General features: G+C 37.3%; 1 protein-coding gene across 1 annotated transcript; it reads right to left on the bottom strand.

The window, feature by feature from the left end:
* Positions 1-14,585: 14,585 nt before the first annotated feature.
* LOC145134172 (uncharacterized) lies at positions 14,586-20,797 on the bottom strand. Its single transcript, XM_079069060.1, has 13 exons — positions 20,318-20,797; positions 18,269-19,088; positions 17,936-18,160; positions 17,632-17,861; positions 17,373-17,447; positions 17,103-17,174; positions 16,926-17,024; positions 16,739-16,807; positions 16,521-16,635; positions 16,267-16,335; positions 15,840-16,167; positions 15,608-15,746; positions 14,586-15,528 (listed from the first exon to the last, which is right to left on the bottom strand). The coding sequence occupies exons 1-13, from the start codon at positions 20,456-20,458 to the stop codon at positions 14,740-14,742; spliced, it is 3,171 nt and encodes a 1,056-aa protein (XP_078925186.1). The 5' UTR covers positions 20,459-20,797; the 3' UTR covers positions 14,586-14,739.
* Between the last annotated feature and the right edge of the window lie 1,202 nt (positions 20,798-21,999).

The following is a 21,999-nucleotide window of genomic DNA, read 5'->3' as shown; positions in this document are numbered from 1 at the left end:
GAACTCTGAACTCTGTTTGAGCTGTTTTTTTTTTTCATTGTCTTCTTTGTAATAGGGGTGAGCATTTGGACCGGACCGGACCGGTATGAGGCCGGTCCGTTTCTAGGTTCGGGTCCAGATCCGCTTTTTCTAGTTCTTGTATCCCTTGAACCGGTAGAACTTTAGGTGCATACGCTACAACTCGTTAACGAATATGTTTTTGGGTTTGATACGGTATAACTCGGTAAAATATAATTGTTTGTTTGAATGTTCGTTTTAGATTTAAAAAAAAATTACATATACCATTTGTTTGAACTTTGAATCAAATTAATTAATGACATTATCTATAATACTATAAATTGCAAAATTAATTTTCCTAAATAAAAGCAACTAATATATAAATCAAGGTTACCAACAAAAGTTAACAATCTTAACACAAACATACAAAAGTAATGATTGTAATACAAAAAAACATAGTTTAAACTTTAAAATCAATCCAACTAATAAACGTCTTAATCTAATCTTCCATTGGCCTTTTCCCCATATTTTTTTCATATAAATCTAACATTTTAAAGCTTGTACAATCTATATATAAACACAAAATGATAATTTTGTTAGTATTTAATAAGAAGTAATAACTGTATCAAAATAGAACAAAGATTGTAAAACCGCAAAGTACATAAAACTGTTCATCTTGTTGCAGGCACCCCAATACTTATAGTATTTTGTCTTCATGTCCTTTACCATTTCGAAAAAACATTGGTTTGGTTGACCAATTTGTTAGATGTATGTCTTGAATTTTATCAAAGGTTTTGATGTAGCTGAAACAATCTTTGTTTTTGTCTTGAGATTTTCAAAGAACAACACCATATTCGTTACCATTACGAAGTAAGAATTTTTCGGTACTCAACCAAGATCCCTTTCATGTGATTTATCTATCAAAGATACATAAAATTCAGAATTATAATCTAAAAAATAGTTGAAAATTGTCAGTTTTGATATCCCAACTTTGAAGGATTGTAATTCATTGAATATAACACCAAAAAGACAAAATTATTGTCTAAAATTATGTATAAACTCTAAATTACACGTTGGAAAAAACTGCATGCCAATCCGACATAAAACGAATGATATATGCTTGTTTAACGATTTTCACAAAATACAAAAGTTGAAAGCTGAAAAGTTGAAATATTTGATATCCCAACTTTGAAGGATTATAATTCATTGAATATAATACCAAATGTAACATTTGGACCGTGAGGTACATTTTAGTTAAGTAAATTATGATTTTTGGGGTTGCCATGACGTGGTTAAGGCATCACCACAACGTGGCCAAGCGTTATTCAACGCGTATCCGGTTTTGGTTGCCACAACGTGGCTGTATTTTGGCCACGGCGTGGCGACCGCTTGATGTCCAAAACCCTAATTTTTCAGGTTTGAGTCATATTTAAAGGAAAGTGAAGGCTAGGGTTTGCTCATCCCCAGCCTCCATCACTCTCTAGACGCAAAAAACCTAACCTTATCCTCTCTTGGTGATTCTTGGTCCTTTTAGTACTCTTGGTAGCTTGGAGAAGGAAAAGAAGGTGCTTTAGAATATGATTCAGCAAGCAAGTGAATCGTTTTGAGCATTCTAACACTCCTAAGGTGTACATGCAACCCTAGAAACCTTGGATCTATGTTTGACTAAGATACATGCAAAATGATTTTTCCAAGGTTCATAATCCTATCTAGTATACATGGGGAACTTTTAAACATAAAAGTTAGCTAGAAAACATACCTTGTAGTAGTTTGGATTCCTTGAAAACCTTGTGAGCCTAGCACCTCAAGTGTGATGCCTCAAATGTCTCACACAACACCAAATGCACTTGGAATAAACTTGAGAGAAATGTCACACTACTTGAAATCGGCTAGCCCTCTTCTTTCTTGCTTAAGTGCCGATTTTGGTGAACATAAGGGTCCTTATATAGTGTGTTACAATTAGGGTTACACCATGTAAACCCTAATTGTCATGACCTTTCATTTCCATGACCCATGGGTTCTATTACCACCATGGAGCATCCTATGGGTTTTTAGCCCAACTTGATAATCCATAGAGCATTAGCCCACTATACAAGTATGAGTGATTTACACAATCAACCAATATATTTAATTAGTCTTCTTTTGATCACTTTAATTAATTCCAAATTAATTCTTGATCAATACTAGTTAAATAATAGTATTAATATATTAGAACTTATAATATATTAATAAACCATAAGTGTTATTTCTCTCATTTTAGTCTATCCAAATGCATGATGCCATGCAACCCAAATGGACCATGCCAAACCGGGTCAAGTACATACCAGAAATAGTTATGGACTTAGACACCTTATCCAACAGTCTCCCACTTGGATAAGTCTAATAACTATAACTGCAAGTATGACTTCAGGAACCGATTAGCAATCGTAGCTCTTTCAAGGTCTCTCGGAACTGAGATGATGATGATACGCCATTTAAGATAAGTGATCATATAATCATATGTTCTAGATATCAGCCGGACAAATACATGGAACAATGTCTTACTTATTGTCTAGCAGTTTGTTTCTCGATTTCCGATTTGTTTGACATAGAACTTAATTGAACACATCAACTTAGTTCTGACCGTGCCCGATACATGGGTCAACACAAAATCATCGAGGAGCCCAGATATCGCTTCTAATCCAAGAAGGAACAGATAAACTTCGACTCATATGCTTGTTCTACTACTTGTTGAATTATACACAAAAGCAAGTTTTATAACATCGAGTTACCAATGCATTTTCGTACAATCAATGCATAACCAACTCATAGGCAACAAGTCATATCTCTAGGTTTGAAGACTTATATGATATTACCGTCTCGCGATCACTCGAGATAAATTCCATAAAGTGATACCAGCAAGCGTGGGTTGAATCCAATACTCAGAACTTATGAGTACTCATGAGTGTTGTAGCCATGTCCAACATCTTAGACCTCTACAACCAACTCATGACAGTCTTGATTCATACCTACTTCCAACATATGACCGACTGTGGAGAATTCGAATAATATGATATACCAAACACAATTATTCTGGAAGTCAAAACATGCAAAATGAAATAATAGTAAACGATTGACAAAAGATAGCAACACTTTACTCATAAATAAACACAACTTTTCTTCATCATCAAATGTCAATTACACTTTACACATTTCAAAGCTATCTAACTACTAAAACTAATATCATCCTTCAGCCCTATGCACCTTGCATGCTGGAGATGCTTAACCCTACCCAGTCCCTTCGTGAGGGGATCTGCAGGGTTTTCATCCGATGATACCCTCTTTGCCACGAGGAGTCCTTTTTCTATTCGATGTCTGATGAAATGGTATTTTCTGTCGATGTGTCGGGATATCCCGTGATCCCTTGGTTCCTTTGCTAAGGCAACTGCGCTTTCACTATCACGGAAAATCTCTATAGGCTCCTTTATAGCAGGTACAACTCCAAGGTCTCCAATGAAGCCTCCTTTGTTGCTCGCTTGCCGCTATATACTCTGATTCGCAAGTTGAATCGGCTACTGTCTCCTGCTTGGAACTTTTCCAAGAAATTGCTCCTCCGTTTAAGGTAAAGACCCAGCCTGACTGAGAGCGGAAATTATCCCTATCAGTCTGAAAGCTAGCATCACTATACCCTTCTACTCTCAAGTCATCACTCCCACCAAGGGTAAGGACCCAGTCCTTAGTCCTCCGCAGGTACTTAAGAATGTTTTTACCGCAGTCCAGTGAGCCTTGCCAGGGTTCCCCTGATATCTACTGACCATACTCAATGCAAAGGCAACATCAGGACGAGTATAAGTCATAGATACATGATCGAGCCTACAACGGAAGCATAAGGTACTCGACTCATCTCAGCTATCTCAGCCTATGTACTCGGGCTCTGAGTCTTACTCAGTCTGGCGTTACTCTGGATCGGTAACTCTCCTTTCTTGGAATTCTGCATGCTGAACCTATTCACCACCTTATCCAAGTAGGTACTCTGACTAAGTCTAATTAGTCTTTTACTCCGGTCTCTCAGAATCCTTATCCCTAGAATATAGGCAGTTTCTCCAAGGTCCTTCATAGCGAAACACTTCCCAAGCCAGGACTTCACTTCCTGCAGAGTTGGGATGTCATTTCCTATGAGTAGTATGTCATCCACATAAAATACCAAAAAGCTAACTATACTCCCACTAGCCTTGACATATACACAGGACTCATCTTCACTCCTCAAAAATCCAAACTCTTTGACTTTCTCATCGAAACAAAGATTCCATCTGCGAGGTGCTTGTTTCAATCCATAGATGGATTTCTCAAGCTTACACACTCTATTAGGGTACTCTGTACTGACAAAACCCTCTGGCTGACTCATGTAAACATCCTCAGCCAACTTTCCATTAAGGAAGGCGGTTTTGACATCCATTTACCATATTTCATAGTCATGAAATGCAGCAATGGCTAGCATAACCCTAATAGACTTAATCTTCGCTACTGGTGAAAAAGTCTCATCATAATCAACTCTTGGAGTTTGAGAAAAGCCCTTTGCGACCAGTCGCACCTTATAAGTGTGTACATTACCATCCATGTCGGTCTTCTTCTTGAAGATCCACTTGCACCCGACTGTCTTGCGACCTGGTACATTGTCAACCAAGTTCCAAACTTGATTGTCATACATGGACTGTATCTCGCTGTCCATAGCCTCTTTCCATTTAGCAGCCTCAGGGCCTACCATGGCTTCCATGTAGCTATTAGGTTCATCCAGACTTACCAGTATGATATCACTAATAAGAGTATCACCTTCCGCAGTAATATGGAAACCATAGTAATGCTCAGGTGCATTCCTAACTCTCGTGGAACGCCTCAGAGGTACAGACTCTTCTGTCGGATCAACAGGAGTTTCTTCCTCAGGTTGATTGCTAGGGTTTGAGGTTCCTTCACCACTTGACTCTTGAATTTCTTCAAGGTCAATTTGCCTCCCACTGTTTCCTTGGCTTATAAATTCTCTCTCGCGAAAGACTCCTCTCCTTGCTACAAAGACCACATTATCACTGGGTCTATAGAAAAGGTAACCAAAGGATCTCTGTGGGTAGCTGATGAAATACACCTCTCAACCCCAAATCTTGATGTGGTCCAGATTGGGAACTTTTCCGGTCCACATCTCATGAGGTGTTTTGGGAACTCGCGTCTCACAAAAGCCTCGCAGCCCCAAATCTTGATGTGGTCCAGATTGGGAACTTTTCCGGTCCACATCTCATGAGGTGTTTTGGCAACCTTCTTTGTAGGGACTGGATTAAGGATATGGGCGGCAGTCTCTAAGGCATACCCCCAGAATGAGATTGATAGTGAAGCTCGACTCATCATGGAACGAACCATATCCAACAAGGTCCGATTGCGCCTCTCAGACACACCATTCAACTGTGGTGTCCTGGGAGGTGTCAATTGTGAGATAATCCCACATTCCTTAAGATATTCAAGGAACTCTGTACTAAGATAATCACCACCTCGATCGGATCGAAGCATCTTAATGTTCCTGCCCAATTGATTCTCTACTTCCTGTTTAAACTCTTTAAACCTTTCAAAAGTCTCTGACTTATGCTTTATTAACTAGACATAACCATATCTACTATAATCATCAGTAAAAGTCACATAATAACGATTAGCATCCCTTGTGGCAGTTTTGAAGGGTCCACACACATCAGTGTGTACAAGATCCAACAAACCTTCACCACTAGCACATGTACCAGTGAAGGGTGACTTTGTCATTTTCCCAAGTAAGCATGATTCACAACTATCATCTGACTTTAGATCAAATGACTCCAAGACTCCATCCTTTTGGAGTTGGCCTATGCGTTTCTTGCTTACATGTCCAAGACGACAATGCCATAATGATGCTTTATCCAAGTTATTATTATTAGAAGAATCAATACACAACACATTATTTCCTAGGTTATCTACAACAGACACAGCTTCATACACACCATCACAAGGTAATGCTTTAAAATAAAGAACATTATTAAAGAAAGCATAAATACCACCACTATCATTATCAAATGAAAAGGTAAAACCTTGTTTGTACAAAGCATAAAAGGAAATAATATTTCTTTCCATTTCAGGCGAGTAACAACATTTATTCAAATCTAATGTAAACCCATTACTTAGCAACAAAGAATAAACTCCAATCTTGGTGACAGGTGAAGCTTTCCTATTCCCCATGATCAAGTTTATCTTTCCATGCTCCACATTCTCACTTCTTCTTAGTCCCTGCAAATCAGAACAAATATGAATACCACAACCGGTATCAAGGACCCAAGAGTTATAATAGGGTGAGTTATTAGACAATATTGTGTAAATACCTGCATGGGTGGGTTTCACTTTCCCATCCTTGAGATCTTGCTGGTACTTTGGGCAGTTTCGCTTCCAGTGCGACTTTTCATGGCAATAGAAGCATTCAGCCTCTTTTGGGTCAGAAGAAGGAGTGACGAAACCTTTCTTGGTTCCACTTGAAGAGGAGCCATCAAGGGTCTTACCCTTGGTACCCTTCGAAGGGTTCTTCCTCTTTTTCCCTCTACCTTTCCCGATTGCCAGGACAGGGGCGGAGTTTGGAGTAGGAGTAGGAATGGTAACAACCGACTTACCTTTAAGACCACTTTCCGCGGTCTTCAGAAGTCCTTGAATTTTGCTGAGTGTAACTTCCTCCTTGTTCATGTGGTATGTCATGTGGAATTGATCATAACACGAAGGCAAGGAGTGCAAAATGATATCTATTGCCAACTCCTATGGGAAGTTCACATTTAGTTTCAGCAAACGGTCCACATACCTTTGCATTTTCTGCATGTGGCCCGTGATGGGTTCACCATCCTTCATCCTGGTCGTTATCATGGAGGAGATGATTCCATATCGCTCTTGATGAGCACTCTTATGGTAGCAGTCCATCAAATCCTGGTGCATCTCAAAATGATAGTAGTCCTCATAGGACTTTTGGAGCTCGACTGTCATAGTGGCCAACATGATGCACGCCACTTTGCTAGCATCTCTTTCATGGGCCTGATATTCAGCGACCTCCTCAGGAGTAGCAATCGGCTCGAGTTCTTTAAGCTCCTTGTCGAGTACATATTCCTTGTCCTCATAGCGTGTGACCATCCTGATGTTCCTGATCCAATCCATAAAGTTGGATCCATCAAAGATGACTCTCCCACAAAGATTCATGAGAGAGAAGGAGTTGGTAGGGTTTGAGCCAGAAGCAGCATTGTTGGAAGACATCTGAAAAAGAAGAAAGACAAGTTTAGATTAGATATAAAAATAATCCTTAATAAAACACCCAAATGTATTATTAAGGCTAGGATCCAATCACAATATATTATAACTTAGAAGAGGGATGTCGTAATCTAAGCTATAACAGATTTGAAAGGTAGGTGAATGACGATTCACCAATTTCCACCATGAAAAACGAAATTATTAGGTGTTAATTGGTTTTTAGAAACTCCTAGATTCTTTTGAGATTCATTGAACTTTTCAATGGCATGTTTCAATCTCGAGTGTGCCCTTTAGGTTTTGTGACTGGGATGCCGAGGATCACAAAACAAGGTGTGAAGTAACAATGCAAATTACTTGGTACCCTTAATATTTACCCCTCAATCGATGTGCCGATTAACCACACGCGCTCCATCAATACTATGATAAATATTAAGTTACCCTTTACCTACCTTGTTAACTCCAGGTTAGTGTGCCGGTTAACCACACACGCTCCACTAACGACTTAATCAAAGTGCAAAGTGTAATTTCATGGGTTAGCACCTTATTCACATTTTCCTAAAGTAACTAAGATTTAGAATTTATAAAAACATTTAGTTACTTTATTTTTCATCATACTTTTAATGAGAATTTAAGGTCCTTGTCTTACCCATTCGGCTAACGACCCTCCACCAGTCAAGGAAGCGGTGGGTGAGAATGGACACCCATTAAGCTGTCATTTTATAGACAACAACCTTATACCCCCCTTATAGACTGGCTTCGTGAATGAGGCCTACTAACGGTAAAACGACTTTGTTCTTATACATATATAATTATTATTAAACTTATAATATTATAAAGTATAAGGGTTGAATTTTAACTTTTAAAATTCTAGGGGTTGGAACTAAAGTTTACTAGATGACTTTACATGTTCCAAAACTTGAGGGCAAGTTTTGTAACTTTACAAAACTTTTCAATTCATAACTTATGAGTTATTGTTTATTAAAAATGAAGACTCTTCATTTTTGTAACTTATGTGTTCTTTTAATGGATTTATTACAAAGTGACTTTTGGTTATCCATAACTTGAGAACAAGTTATGAACTCCATTAAAACACATCATGATCATGAATTAACTATCAATCAATAGTACATAATTCCTATGACCTTGCAAGAACTCATAAGAACATGAATATTCATATCAAAATTTCAAGAACATATGAACACATATAAACATGGAATTTTGATATTAGCCATTGTAAATGGATTAGAACAACCATTACTCCATCTAAAACAAGTTTTAAAACACCAAAACAGTTTAGGGTAATGTTTCTAGTTCATTTCCAGCAGCAAAAATCAAAAATCTGCACTTTGCATGGCCAACTCGTCGAGTGCAAGAGCTGACTCGCCGAGTTGGTTGAAGATACACTTGGACTCGTCGACTTCCCCCATGAACTCGGCGAGTCCCCTGTGCAGACAGCTAGAATTTTGACTTTTTCAGCTATTTTGCATCAAGTATCAAACAAACAAGCCTAGGCTCTGATACCACTGAAGGGTTTTGAGCATTCTAACACTCATAAGGTGTACATGCAACCCTAGAAACCTTGGATCTATGTTTGACTAAGATACATGCAAAATGATTTTTCCAAGGTTCATAATCCTATCTACTATACATGGGGAACTTTTAAACATAAAAGTTAGCTAGATTACATACCTTGTAGTAGTTTGGATTCCTTGAAAACCTTGTGAGCCTAGCACCTCAAGTGTGATGCCTCAAATGTCTCACACAACACCAAATGCACTTGGAATAAACTTGAGAGAAATGTCACACTACTTGAAATCGGCTAGCCCTCTTCTTTCTTGCTTAAGTGCCGATTTTGGTGAACATAGGGGTCCTTATATAGTGTGTTACAATTAGGGTTACACCATGTAAACCCTAATTGTCATGACCTTTCATTTTCATGACCCATGGGTTCTATAACCACCATGGAGCATCCTATGGGTTTTTAGCCCAACTTGATAATCCATGGAGCATTAGCCCACTATACAAGTATGAGTGATTTACACAATCAATCCATATATTTAATTAGTCTTCTTTTGATCACTTTAATTAATTCCAAATTAATTCTTGATCAATAATAATTAAATAATATTATTAATATATTAGAACTTATAATATATTAATAAACCATAAGTGTTATTTCTCTCATTTTAGTCTATCCAAATGCATGATGCCATGCAACCCAAATGGACCATGCCAAACCGGGTCAAGTACATACCAGAAATAGTTATGGACTTAGACACCTTATCCAACAGCAAGTCTCATCATCTTTCCATGACCCTTGTAAGTGTCCAAGATCCAATCTTTTGTCACTTTGCTTCTAGATCTTGGCCTTTTGTCCTTGAATCTTCTTGATTTTAAGGTTTGGAAGGTTGGATTTAAAGTTGGAAACTTTATGGATCCATGTGGTCATCTTAGTGTTATATGTTCCAGATCTGAGGATCCTTGGAGTTTTGGCCCCATGTACAAGCTTTGAGCACATATTTTCCATGCTTTTGACCTAAAATAGAAAAGACATGCATTGGACAGACATGTCCATAAAGCTATGATTTTTATGGTCCATTAGGTGTAGGAAATCCTTCTAGAAACTTTGGAGAAGTAACTCTAATGATTAACTGCTTAATGGGTATTTGCATGACTTGAGTTGCCTTTAAGGACTTGGGGTTTAAGATCTTGACTTATTGAGATGTCTTAATGGATAAAGTTGGAAACATTATCCATCAAAACCGTGGGAAGGACCAAATCTGAGCTTTAGAGCTCTTGGAATCGTTGGAAAAACAACTTAATATGTTAAGTTGTTTAGACCAGTCCCCACGGCGTGGCCTTAGGTTGCCACGACGTGGCGACTGGATAAGGACCCGTCTGTTTTGTCTTTACGTTGCCACGACATGGCCAATGGATGGCCACGACGTGGCGACTCGTTGATTTGGGTTTTGGGGCTGTTGACTTGACCGTTGACCTTGGGGGTTGACTTGTTGACTTTCTGACTTAGTTTACTTTTAGTCAGCTTGTGAGTTTGGGTTTTAAACTGAGGTTGAGTTCCTACTGTCTTATAGGTGACTCGTGTTGTCAGTTTTGATCTCGGTAGGGATTTATTGTATTATCTGCTTGATTTCGAGGTGAGTTTTCTTACTATGCCTCTGGGTCTAAGGCACCAAGGCTGACCCACTTGATTATATTATCCTTAAGTATAGGATGTTGCTATGTTATAGCGGTATGATAGGCAGGTAGATTTGTTATGATTACCTGTGTTTGGTTAAAATTTTTTATTTGTATATGTCGACATGTTGTAGTTGGGTTGAGGCGGGTCAACTGTGTGCTGAAGGACAAGAGGTTTGTGCAGTCCAGTTGATATTGCAGGCCCAAAGTGACCGGTCCAGCTACTATAGGCCTTCCGAGGCAGGCCAGTAGATTATAGACTCGGTAGAGTGGTCCAGGCATCCTGTATGTCTTGTGAGGTGGTCCATACAGACTTAAGGCTCATGCTTGCATGCATTGTATTTGTATTTGGTGTGTGTGGTATTTTGGGGAACTCACTAAGCGTTGGCTTACAGTTGTGAATTTCAATGTTTCAGGTACTTCAGGGGATTAGGGGAAAGCAGAGGTGTGATCATGCACATCATTTTATGGGTTTGATATTTGAGAGATGTATTGATACTCTAATTTGTTTGATGTTTTGGAAAACAATGTTTTATTGACTTGAAGTTTTTATGAGAATGGTTTTGGAAATCAAAAAAATTTATTATGAGTTTTGAGACGTTACACCAAAAATGAAAAATCAAAGTCTAAAATTATGTACAAACTCTAAATTACACGTTGGAAAAAAAAACTCATGTTAATTCAACTTAAAACGAATGAGATATGTGTGTTTAAATATTTTCACAGAATACAAAAGTTTAAAATTATAGCTGAAAAGTTGAAATATTTCGGCTTTGATATCCCAACTTTGAAGAATTGTAATTCATTGAATATAACACCAAAACTGACAAAATTATAGTCTAAAATCATGTACAAACTCTAAATTACAAGTTGAACAAAAAAATTGCATGTCAATCCGACTTAAAACGAATGAGATATGTTTGTTTAAAGATTTTCACAGAATACTAAAGTTTAAAATTATAGCTATAAAGCTAAAATATTTAAGCTTTGATATCCCAAATTTGAAGGATTGTAATTCATTAAATATAAAACCAAGAACAGCAAAATTATAGTCTAAAATCATGTACAAACTCTAAATTACACGTTGGAGAAAACCGCATGCCAATCCGACTTAAAATGAATGAGATATGTTTGTTTAAAGATTTTCACATAATACAAAAGTTTAAAATTATAGCTGAAAAACTGAAATATTTTAGCTTTGAATGATTGTAATTCATTAAATATAACACCAACAACAACAAAATTATTGTCTAAAATCATGTAAAAACTCTAAATTACACGTTAGAAAAAACTGCATGTCAATCCGACTTGAAACAAATGAGATATGCTTGTTTAAAGTTTTTTTTAAATAGTCCGATCCAAAAACCAAACTAGTAAAAAAACCGGACCGGTTTTGATCAATTCCTAGAACCGAGAACCAGCCCATGGGTCCAAAAAAGGGTCCAGGTCCAGGTGTAACATCCTAAAAATCATAAAAATTTAAAATTTTCTAAAATAACCCATTTCATCCATAAAGTGTTTACAAAACCATTGTTTGAAAAGTATAAACATAATCAGAGTTTTTCCCAAGATCCAATATCATAAAAACAGGAAGATGTGCAAGATCATGGCTTTGCTTTCCTGCAATCAACAGAAGTACCTGAAACAATAAACTGAAATTGTATGCCAAAGCTTAGTGAGTTCCCCCAAAGTACCCCCACACCACACAAAACATATACAATTCAGCATGTTGGGTCCACAACCTCCTGATTGGATTACCCTGGCCCACAACCTCCCAGTTGGAATGCCCTACATATCATGTACTGGGTCCACAACCTCCCGATTGGATTACCCTGGCTCACAACCTCCCAGTTGGAATGCCCTGCATATCATGTACTGGGTCCACAACCTCCCGGTTGGATTACCTCGCATACTGGGTCCACAACCTCCCAGTTGGATTACCCTGGCCTACAACATCCCGATTGGATTGCCCTGGCCCACAACCTCCCGGTTGGATTGCCCCGGTCTGTTGATTGACAGCACAAAGCAGTACAGTCTCAACATAAACATAAAATGTCGACATATAACAGATAACAAGCATATCCAGCAGACAGATAATCATACAACAAGTAATCACAAGTAGTCCTACAAATCTACCAGTCTAACGCATATCAATAACTATCATATAATCATATAGATCTATAGCATACTCAACATATCATCAATCGGTATATAACAAAATATCAATCCAATGGGTCGGCCTTGGTGCCTTCGACCCACAAGTACAGTGAGGAAAACTCACCTCACAGTCTAAACGATAGCTGAATAAATCTCTGCTCCGAATCTTGGCTCTACTTGTCACCTATTAAATACACCACAACCTATTAAATACGCACCTGGCCACCTCAACTTCATATTAAGAGATTAATCCATCAAGTCCTTACGTCCAAATCGAGATCTAGGCTCAAAATATCATTATAAGTCATAAAGTTTCCAACTTTATGACTTTGCATGGCTAGAAGTGTTTAATACCAACAAACCCTAACCTCTTAATCCATTAGGACATCCTAGCACATGCATGGGGAAGAAATAAGAACCAAGATCATATTTTTATGCATCAAGACATCTCAAAACGTCTGGAAGGACAACTTATATGGGCTAGAGTATGCCATACTCATAATTGTCAAGATTTGGGACCAAAATGCTTCAAAACTCAAGAGCTAACAAGATCTAAGGAAATGCAAGCCGATATCAAAACTTTATACCTCCTGGAGGTTGCTAGATAGATGAGAGTTCCATATCCAAATCTTCTTCAAGCTTCCAAGATGAATCAACTTCCTTCCTTCTCCTTTAAGGTTACCAAAATGCACTCAAAAGGTCAAGAATGCTCAAACAAGGAATTAGGGTTTGCTATGGTCGAATGGAGTGATAGAGGTTGATGAGAGAAAAGTGTTGGAGGCCATAAATGTGTTTAAATAGGTTCCAAACCCTAAAAATTTAGGTTTGGGATCCTGCCACGTATGCCCAGCATACGATATGAGTATACCCATGTACGTGCCCCACGCCCATTATTTACAAAAGTGACACTATGGGCCATTTTGCAACATTTCTCATACACAAGGGCTAAAATGCAATAATCTTTATACTTACGGTTAAATTTTGGAAATACTTCAACATCAGGATGTTACACCAGGTCTGGTCCCAGGGACGGTTTTAGTATAGGGCACATAGTGGCACAAACAACCCCTGGTTTTTCCGGACGCAATGCAAAAAATTTCAAATTTTTTTTTCTACTATCATGCAACTACTAAAATTTCCCGTGAAACCCCTACTATGAATTCTTGCGTCCGCCCCTGTGCAGTTCACATGTTCAAATGCTCACCCCTACTTTGTAACAAGGGTTTTCCATGGACGTATTAAACTTCAAATCTAGGTGTCGAGAAATCATATTCTTTTAGCTCAAAATCAGCTACTTGGTGTAAAATATGAGGAAAAAAAACAACTTTGATCATTCATAACGTTCATATACGACATTCGATTTTGTTGAATAATTTTTATTGTGTTCTTTGTAACGATGTCTTTCCAAAAAAAAAATTAAAAAATCACAAGCCTCCTAGAATCTTACGGATAGTGACTTGCGAAATCAAAAAAAAAAAAAAAAAAAAAAAACTACAGTCACCTAGATTTTCGCAGAGGGTTACTATGATCATTTTTATGATTTTTGGTTATTTTGTGGAAAAACTTAGAAAACATGATTATTATGGTCATTTTCTTTAAAATTTATACATTATCATTTTAGAGTTCTATTTTGGGAAGTTTAGTAATTGTGTTTTATAGTATAAATAAAATGTTTATGGTCAGTTTAATATCACCATTGATCTAACAGTTCTACAGTTCTCTCGTTCACTTTATAAATTCAATTTATACAAGAACTCTTGGATGAACCTGTATTAATGTAATTAATGTCTCATATTTTCAGCTTTGATAATGTAATCACTTAAGCAAATATTTTTTCTTTTTTTCGCTGAAGATAATGAAAAACAATAACCATTGGTCCCTAAAAAAAACTTGCAAAAATGATACCTTTCAAACATGAGACCAAGTTTACAATATGAAAAGAGGAAATAAATCCATTTTAACAACAAAAATTAAAAGAAAAAGAATCATATTTCTAAAAGAGTACGACACCCAATTCCCAAATCAAACAAACAAACAATCAAACAAGCCAGATATTTTTAAACATTCTTTCTATATATACCTACATCATCATCAAGACAATTCACCGATACTACTGCAATCTCATCAAAACGCCTTCCAACCATCTACCGAATCTCTCCTCGGAGTTTCACTCTTAAACGGATCATGATGCGATCTAAACGGGTCACCCGACCCAAACGGATCCCCATCGTCAAAAGCCGGAAACCCATGACCGAAATCCGACGACTCATTCCCATTCACATTCCCATTCCTACTCTGCATGGAATCAAACCTCGAGAACGATTCCGATTCCCGAGTCTGAAACAACGAATGCCCGAAATCGGAATCCGCCGAACTCCTCATCGAATCAAATCTCGAAAGCGTCGTTTGCCGTTCATTAAACCCTTGGTCGTACTCCGAATCCTGGGCGGTGCTTCGGAACGAATCGAATCTCGAAAACGGGTCGTGAGGCGCGTTGCTGGAGAACGAATCGAACCGTGAGAAATTGTTGCTGAAGGAGTTATCTTCGGGCCCGTCGGAGTATCTTCGAGGTGAGTTTGTGTACATTGGAGTGCTCGGAACGGAATCAGCGAATACCGAAGCGAATGGTTGGTTGGAATTGGAATTGGAATTGGAATGGCTTCGAGGAGAACCGGCGAAACTGTAAGCCGGGGTTCCAGGGACAGAATCGGGGAAGGAGGACGAGAACGGGGCCCGGTTTTGGAATAGATTGTCTGCGGGTGGGGATCCGGCGTAGCTGTACGCGGGCGTTCCTGGAACGGAATCGAATGTGAATGTGCTCTTTTTTGGAATCTCGGTTCTTATAGGGTTTAGGCCGCCCCATGAATCGGAATCAAAGAAGGAATTTTCGTATTTGCTCCCTTGATCCGTATCCTGCAAAAAAAAAGAATTTAAGGAATATGTGTAGAAAAAGACTCGACATAGAAAATAGTCAAATAGGAAGATGTTTTACCTTATTAGGTTTTGTAGTAGCATTGAGATCCCAAGCTGCTGATGCATCTGAATCATAATGAGTGTCAAATCCCCATCCTGATCCTGGCTCATCAAAGCCTTTTTCACTAGAAACAACCGACTGTGTATCCAAATTTTCACTGCAAAAGTAACAAAACAAAAGTAAATATTATATTATAATAAAGAAATGAAGGAAAGTGAAAGTGTGTTGCTATTTCTTGCATTTGAAGTACCTGTGGGTTTTGACAGCATGTGGTGAACCGTCTTCACTGGTAGTCTTTCCATCGTGGAATATCTTAGGCGGGCTTTTTGGGGTTTCGGGTGAGGAGGTGTCTTTCTTTTCCTTTTCCTTTTCCTTTTGCTCATTTGATTCATTGTTATTGTCCTCCACAGACACTGTCAATTTCTCGGGCTTATGATTGGCCTCTGAAGCTGAAGATGAAGTGTTGTTGTTGTCTTGGAATTGGAAAGTAGATTTGTTTTGGACTGGTAAGGATTTTGGCTTTGGAGGTGCAATAACATTTTCCACATCCAGTGTTAGCTCTTTCACAAATGTAAACCCTGCAAGTTTCCATTAATTTAATGCAGTATATATAATCTGTCAGAGAAGCAAAACTATGGTCAATTTTAACTTAATTTTGTAGGTGTTATTTTATTTACCTTCCTCTTCAAATTTATCCCAGCTTTCATCCCAATCAGCAGCTCCTTCTTGGAAACCAGGTTGCCAACCTAAACACATTACATTCACAATGAAAAAGGTATTTTTTTTTGTCTTCTAAAAATACAATGTTATAATAAATTAAAATGAAAGTAGGATGCTATAATAGACAAGTCAACGCAAGTATGTTGCTATTTCTTGTATTTAACCTTTTTTTTTATAAATTGTGAATATTATACAGAAGAGGTGGATTTACCGAATGGCAGCTCAACCAGTGATGTAGGTTTCCCACGTAATCCATACATTTTACAGCGCTCATTTAACATTTTTACTTGCTCCTCCAAATCCGCTTGAATGCGATCAGCACGAGCCTACATATATTTTAAACAAAAAGAACCCCCTCAAATTACCAAAATGCCACTCACTATGCCTCTCATTTAATGGATTTATAGTTAGGGGAAGAATACAAAATACCTGAATTTCATCAGGTTTTCCATCCTGGTCTAGCTTCACAATTGCTCGGTAAAGCTCCATCTTTTTTTCCTGTTATAATTATTCAAATATCAGATATAATTTTGGAGAAATGTACTTTCTTATAAGATTAAAAAAGAACTATTTTTTATTTAACAATTAAAAGTATTTTATATTATTATTAGTGAACCTGGATATCACGAAAAGTGGCCTCCTCAATGCTCAACTTAGAAGCTACATCTCCTGACTGCTTGTATTTGTCTTCATATTTCTTTGATAGTGATTCAACCTAGAACACAAGTTGCTCACACTAATTTACAAAACAGAAATTATATGAGAAAATGTGAGTTTTATTCAAAGGGCATACCTCTTTCTTATCACTGGAAACCCTTTCTGTGATCTCATTTAGTCTAGAGTCACATCTGCTCTTGTACAAAACCTGAGATTGAAAGAAAAACATTTAGAGCTACTGAGCTAGTGATTGTAATAAATTATTTAAAAACATTATTTACTGGATATGAACTTCTAACATCAACTGTGCATTAGAACTAGTTGTAGAATACTACTGCTGACTCAAGTAATATATCATCTACTTGTTTTAGTTATAAAAGTTGTAAAAAGAGAAAAGAGAACTCACAATTTCCTGCATCTTGTTTCTGTAGAACTCAATCTTTTGTTTAGCTTCCAATATCTCTTTCTCAAGTTCACCAACCTGGGTAAGAATAAATAAAAATTTAACTAACTATACTCTATACACAACTACAATCAATACAAAAATATTTAATTACAAAAATAAAAAAAAATATAACTAGTTCTAATTCCTTTAACCTCTAGTTGAGATTAATCATACAATACAATAATATAATTAACGTCAACTTGAATTACACATTTTTTACCTTTTTATCTGCCTCTGTTGCCTCCTGGAACTTAGAATTCAATGATTTTTGCTCCTCTGTACTAAGTTGATCCACTAGATGCTTCTCCAGTATAGGAACCGTAGGCTTGCGCTGTCTAGGCTGCATATCTTCATCATTCTCAGTCACAGGAACCGGAACTGGACGCGGTGGTCTTGGTGCACCCCCAGTGACCTGGCGTGGGCCCACCATCCCATGTGCTTGTTGAACACCTTCAAAAAAAAATTCAAGATTTGGTTTTTTTTTTTAAAGTTATTAATAACCTAGTTTATGGTTTAGGGCTTACCAGGTGGAGGTCTCCATAATGGAGCACCATATGTGGCGCCAGGTGGTTGTGGTTGACCGGATGGCGGCAATGTTGACCCCTCAAAAATAGTGGGTGGAAGCACCTTTGGAAGAGGGCGACCTTCCCTGAATCTCTCCATAAGGTAGAGAGCAATGCAGAATTCCTTGAGAGAAAGCATGCTATCATCATCTTGATCAGATAAGTCCCACACTTGCTTCAAGATCTCTGAAACAACAAGAATTTAAGGATATTGATATTCAAGTTTAGATGGTGTGCATTTAAATTACTAAATATAAAACTCAATAAAACAAATGAAAATGAAACTTCACCTACCTCTTGGCAACTTCCAACTCAAGAACAGATTGCGTGCTTGATCACCACTAATTTTTCCATCTCTGTCTGTATCTACTTCCATAAAAACTTTGGTATATTTTTGGACACTAGACTGTGACATCTTTGGCCAAGGTTGTGAGGGCTGATTAGAAAAAGTAGAGGAATTCTGAACTGGAACTTGTTGATTAGGTCTAAAACTTGGTTGCATTTGATGATTTTGATTAGCAACATTTCCTTGAAGCAATTGAGTTGGCTTATTGGGCAATTGGGTCCCACCAGATACAGGAATATTAGGAGGTGACACAGTAACCACAGAACTGTTCTTTGCCTGAGATGGAGGGCCAAATGCTGAGCTGGATACAAATCCATTTCCACTTGCTGACAAATTAGTACCATTTGGTTTAGGTGCAGGATTTTGCAATAAGTTAGTGGGCCCGGGTCCCTGTGGTCTAGGTGGTGCAGAGAGACTTGACCCTGATGGAGCCAACATCATGCCTCCATGTTGTGATGGAAATGTGGTGGTAGGAAGTGTTGACTGAGGTGGTCTCATGGTTTGACTTTGCTGAGGTGGATAACCCTGTGGAGATGGAGCTCTTATAGGAGTGTTGCCCATCTGAGGTGGCGGTGGGCCCGCGGGTAAGGCGCTGAGGTTAATTTGGGGTGCAGGGATTTTAGATGAAGCGGGCCCGTATAATGCTGCTTTTACAATATCTGGTGTAAGGTCTCGTTTGCTTTGTGCAACAGTTACAAGTTTTAGATAATTGAAGAACTCTTGTCTACCAAGGTAACCTGTTCGATTTTGATCAGCAATTGTCCATATCTGTATAATGAGTTGCAATTTGTTAGCAAGAAAGGATTCTAGATAAGATGCAGTAGAATATAAAATTCAAATTTATTTGTAAAAGTATACAATCGTTGAGCTTGAAAAGAATGATTTTACAGCAATATTTAAGGTCTTTCAAGTTTCCATTGCACTCCATCAGTTGTGTTGTTAGATATAATTTCTAAAGTGTTTTTGCTATTATATATTGTGAAGTAAACTAAAGAATGTTTTCCAGTTTATATGTACGTGCTCAGCTTTCATATTAACAAGGTTGTGTTTTCTATCAAGTAACAAGAAGGATAATAAATGCATAGGGAACACAAAAGCAAGGTAGTAGGATCAAGTAGAACCATTTCTCCTTTAAAGGTTTTGGAAAGCAAGGCCACTAAATTATACCACAAAGTAATAAATTTTGCTCACAAAACCAATACAAAAACCACAAAGATTGTCATCTCACACTAGTAATATCAAAATTCAAAATTTAGATGACTGTCAATTTCAAGCCACCAAACTGTACAACCAAAGAAAAGGTGTTCTAGTGGGTAGAGATTAAAAGTCAAACATATATGTTGTCATATTCCTTGCATTCCAAAGGTGCCTAGAGGACATGTCAGAAGATGTAGTACAAGCTATTTATACCAAAAGAGGGGGAGTAATGTAACCTACTTCCAGAGAGTAGAGTAAAATCCTTGATATCAGAAATCAAGTCATTCTTACCCACTACTAAATACTAGCGTAATGAATGGTTATAATGACATTCTACCTTTAAAATCAGAGGTTTTGAGTGTGTGTATATACCACAAATGAAAAGAATAGTGGATAATGCAGCCCTTACCAATATGTATACACATGACCAATGATATATGACCTCCAGATAGCAACATACATACATCCATGAACATAATCATAGTACTGCCAAATATCCAAGTTATCTCTATGCTACATTACAAGATACATATTGCTTCTTGTAAAACGATGATGTGAATCATATATAGTTGTGCATAACAAAAGGCGACAGAATCTAGCTATAGTAACTCAATACAGATTCGTGGCTGATATATCAAACCAAATCTGACCTGCTGCTAGTACCAGATTTATGCTCTCGCAAAATTATCATAGTATGTATTAAACAAAGTTAAACGACTGAATTAGAAATCAAAATTGAGATTAACTTCACAAAAATGCAAAATTCTAATAGTGAAGTAGAATTACTCAATACTAGTTACCTGAGCGAGAACCGATTTAGGTAAACCAGAGGCTTGAAAGAAGGAAACAGCTTCGGCGCCACTAACGCGTCCATCTTGATCTAAATCTGCTCTTTTGAAGTACGACTCGAATTGATCTGTATTCGCTACCCCACCGGCCATATCTTCGACCAATATAAGAGTTTATAATCAACGAATTACTGTAATCAAATTCGAAGATCCAGGACAGAAGATAAGAATAAAAGTCATAAACGAATGAAATGCATAAGATGTGGAAACAAGATCTGCTATCGAATCAGGATCTGAAACAAGAGGGTTTTGCTGGTTCGTGTAATCGATGGAAAAACCGGCGATGATGACTGAGTTGCTCGAGTTGTGGAAGGGTTGTTGTCTCCGATTTGAGAGAGCGAATCGAATTGTGATTCACAATGCAATAAACCAGTCTTCGGATCCAGTCTGCTCCAACGATTTCTCTTAGGAGATGGACAAAAGAAATAACCAAAAAAGTAAAAACTGAATTATTGCCCAATAAATAATATATATTTTCTGTTGAAAATAGAATTTCGTTTATAGACGTAATTTTGACGATAATAGCAAATGCAGTAAATAACAATCTATTTTTCAGTTTTATACAGGGAAAGTAACCTTCATTTCATCTCAAAAAATAAAAAATAAAAAATAAAAACTAAATAATAATAATAATAATAATAATAACTTTATCAAAAAGAAAAAATTAATCGTTTTACCCTAATGTTTTATTTTAAATCATTTTTTCTATGTAGCAACCTGAAATTTGTCAAAAATATAATATATATATATATATATATATATATATATATATATATATATATATATATATATATTATAAATGACATTTCGCAGGTAACTCGTTCTAGGTCGATTATCACGTGCTAATGTGGCTTGTGTAAGTTGAGTTGGACTTGTTTAGACTTTAGATGCTCCATTTTGTATAATCAAAGTCAAAGTAAAATCTTATTCTTAACCGAGTCGCAGCCATAAAATGAGAGATAATAGGAACAACAAAAAAAATACATAAGTTTGAATTTGGTTTTTGTAGGTCTGCATGTAAAAGAAAATGATAATATGGCTTCTTAATGTATTTGTCGTTGACGTTGGCGATGGCGATGATGTTGGTGTTGATCAATTGTGATGGAATAGGGATGAGAAGGTGGTGGGTATAGATGCCTTAAAGCGGGTGGTGGTTTGGCTAGTAGAAGATGGTGAACAAAGGTTGGTGCACATATACCCCCCCCCCCCCCCCTTTTAATTCGGTCTCCCGTCCTTTATTAAGAAAATATCGACAAACCAAAATCACATAGATCACTCTTTATCTTTTTTGAATTTAAAAAAAAATTGTAACATGAAATGCTCGGTATATATGTGTGTGATGGGTTTTATGCAAAACAAATAAACTCTTGAGTGTGCATGCAACCCTAATAAAGATCTATGTTTTCTTTAATTATATTTACAACTATGAACATCAAATAAGAGCCCTAAGGATACCTAGGTATTTTTCGAAATTTAGAAAGAAAGAATACACATACCTTTTGATCCTTTGGAAACAAGCACCACAAATGGCGTGCCTCTAATGGTTCACACCCAAGCTAGCAAGAAGGATGTTGAAAAGAGAGGAGGGAGGAGGGAATTTTCAACCTATGCTCTCTAAGGGTTTAGTGCCTAAA

The sequence above is a fragment of the Lactuca virosa genome, chromosome 8, assembly GCF_052849685.1.
Source record: "Lactuca virosa cultivar CGN04683 chromosome 8, Lactuca_virosa_CGN04683_v6, whole genome shotgun sequence".
NCBI classification, from domain to species: Eukaryota; Viridiplantae; Streptophyta; class Magnoliopsida; order Asterales; family Asteraceae; genus Lactuca; species Lactuca virosa.
Note: the sequence above shows the minus strand (reverse complement) of the source record. Positions and strands in the feature narration are given on the sequence as shown.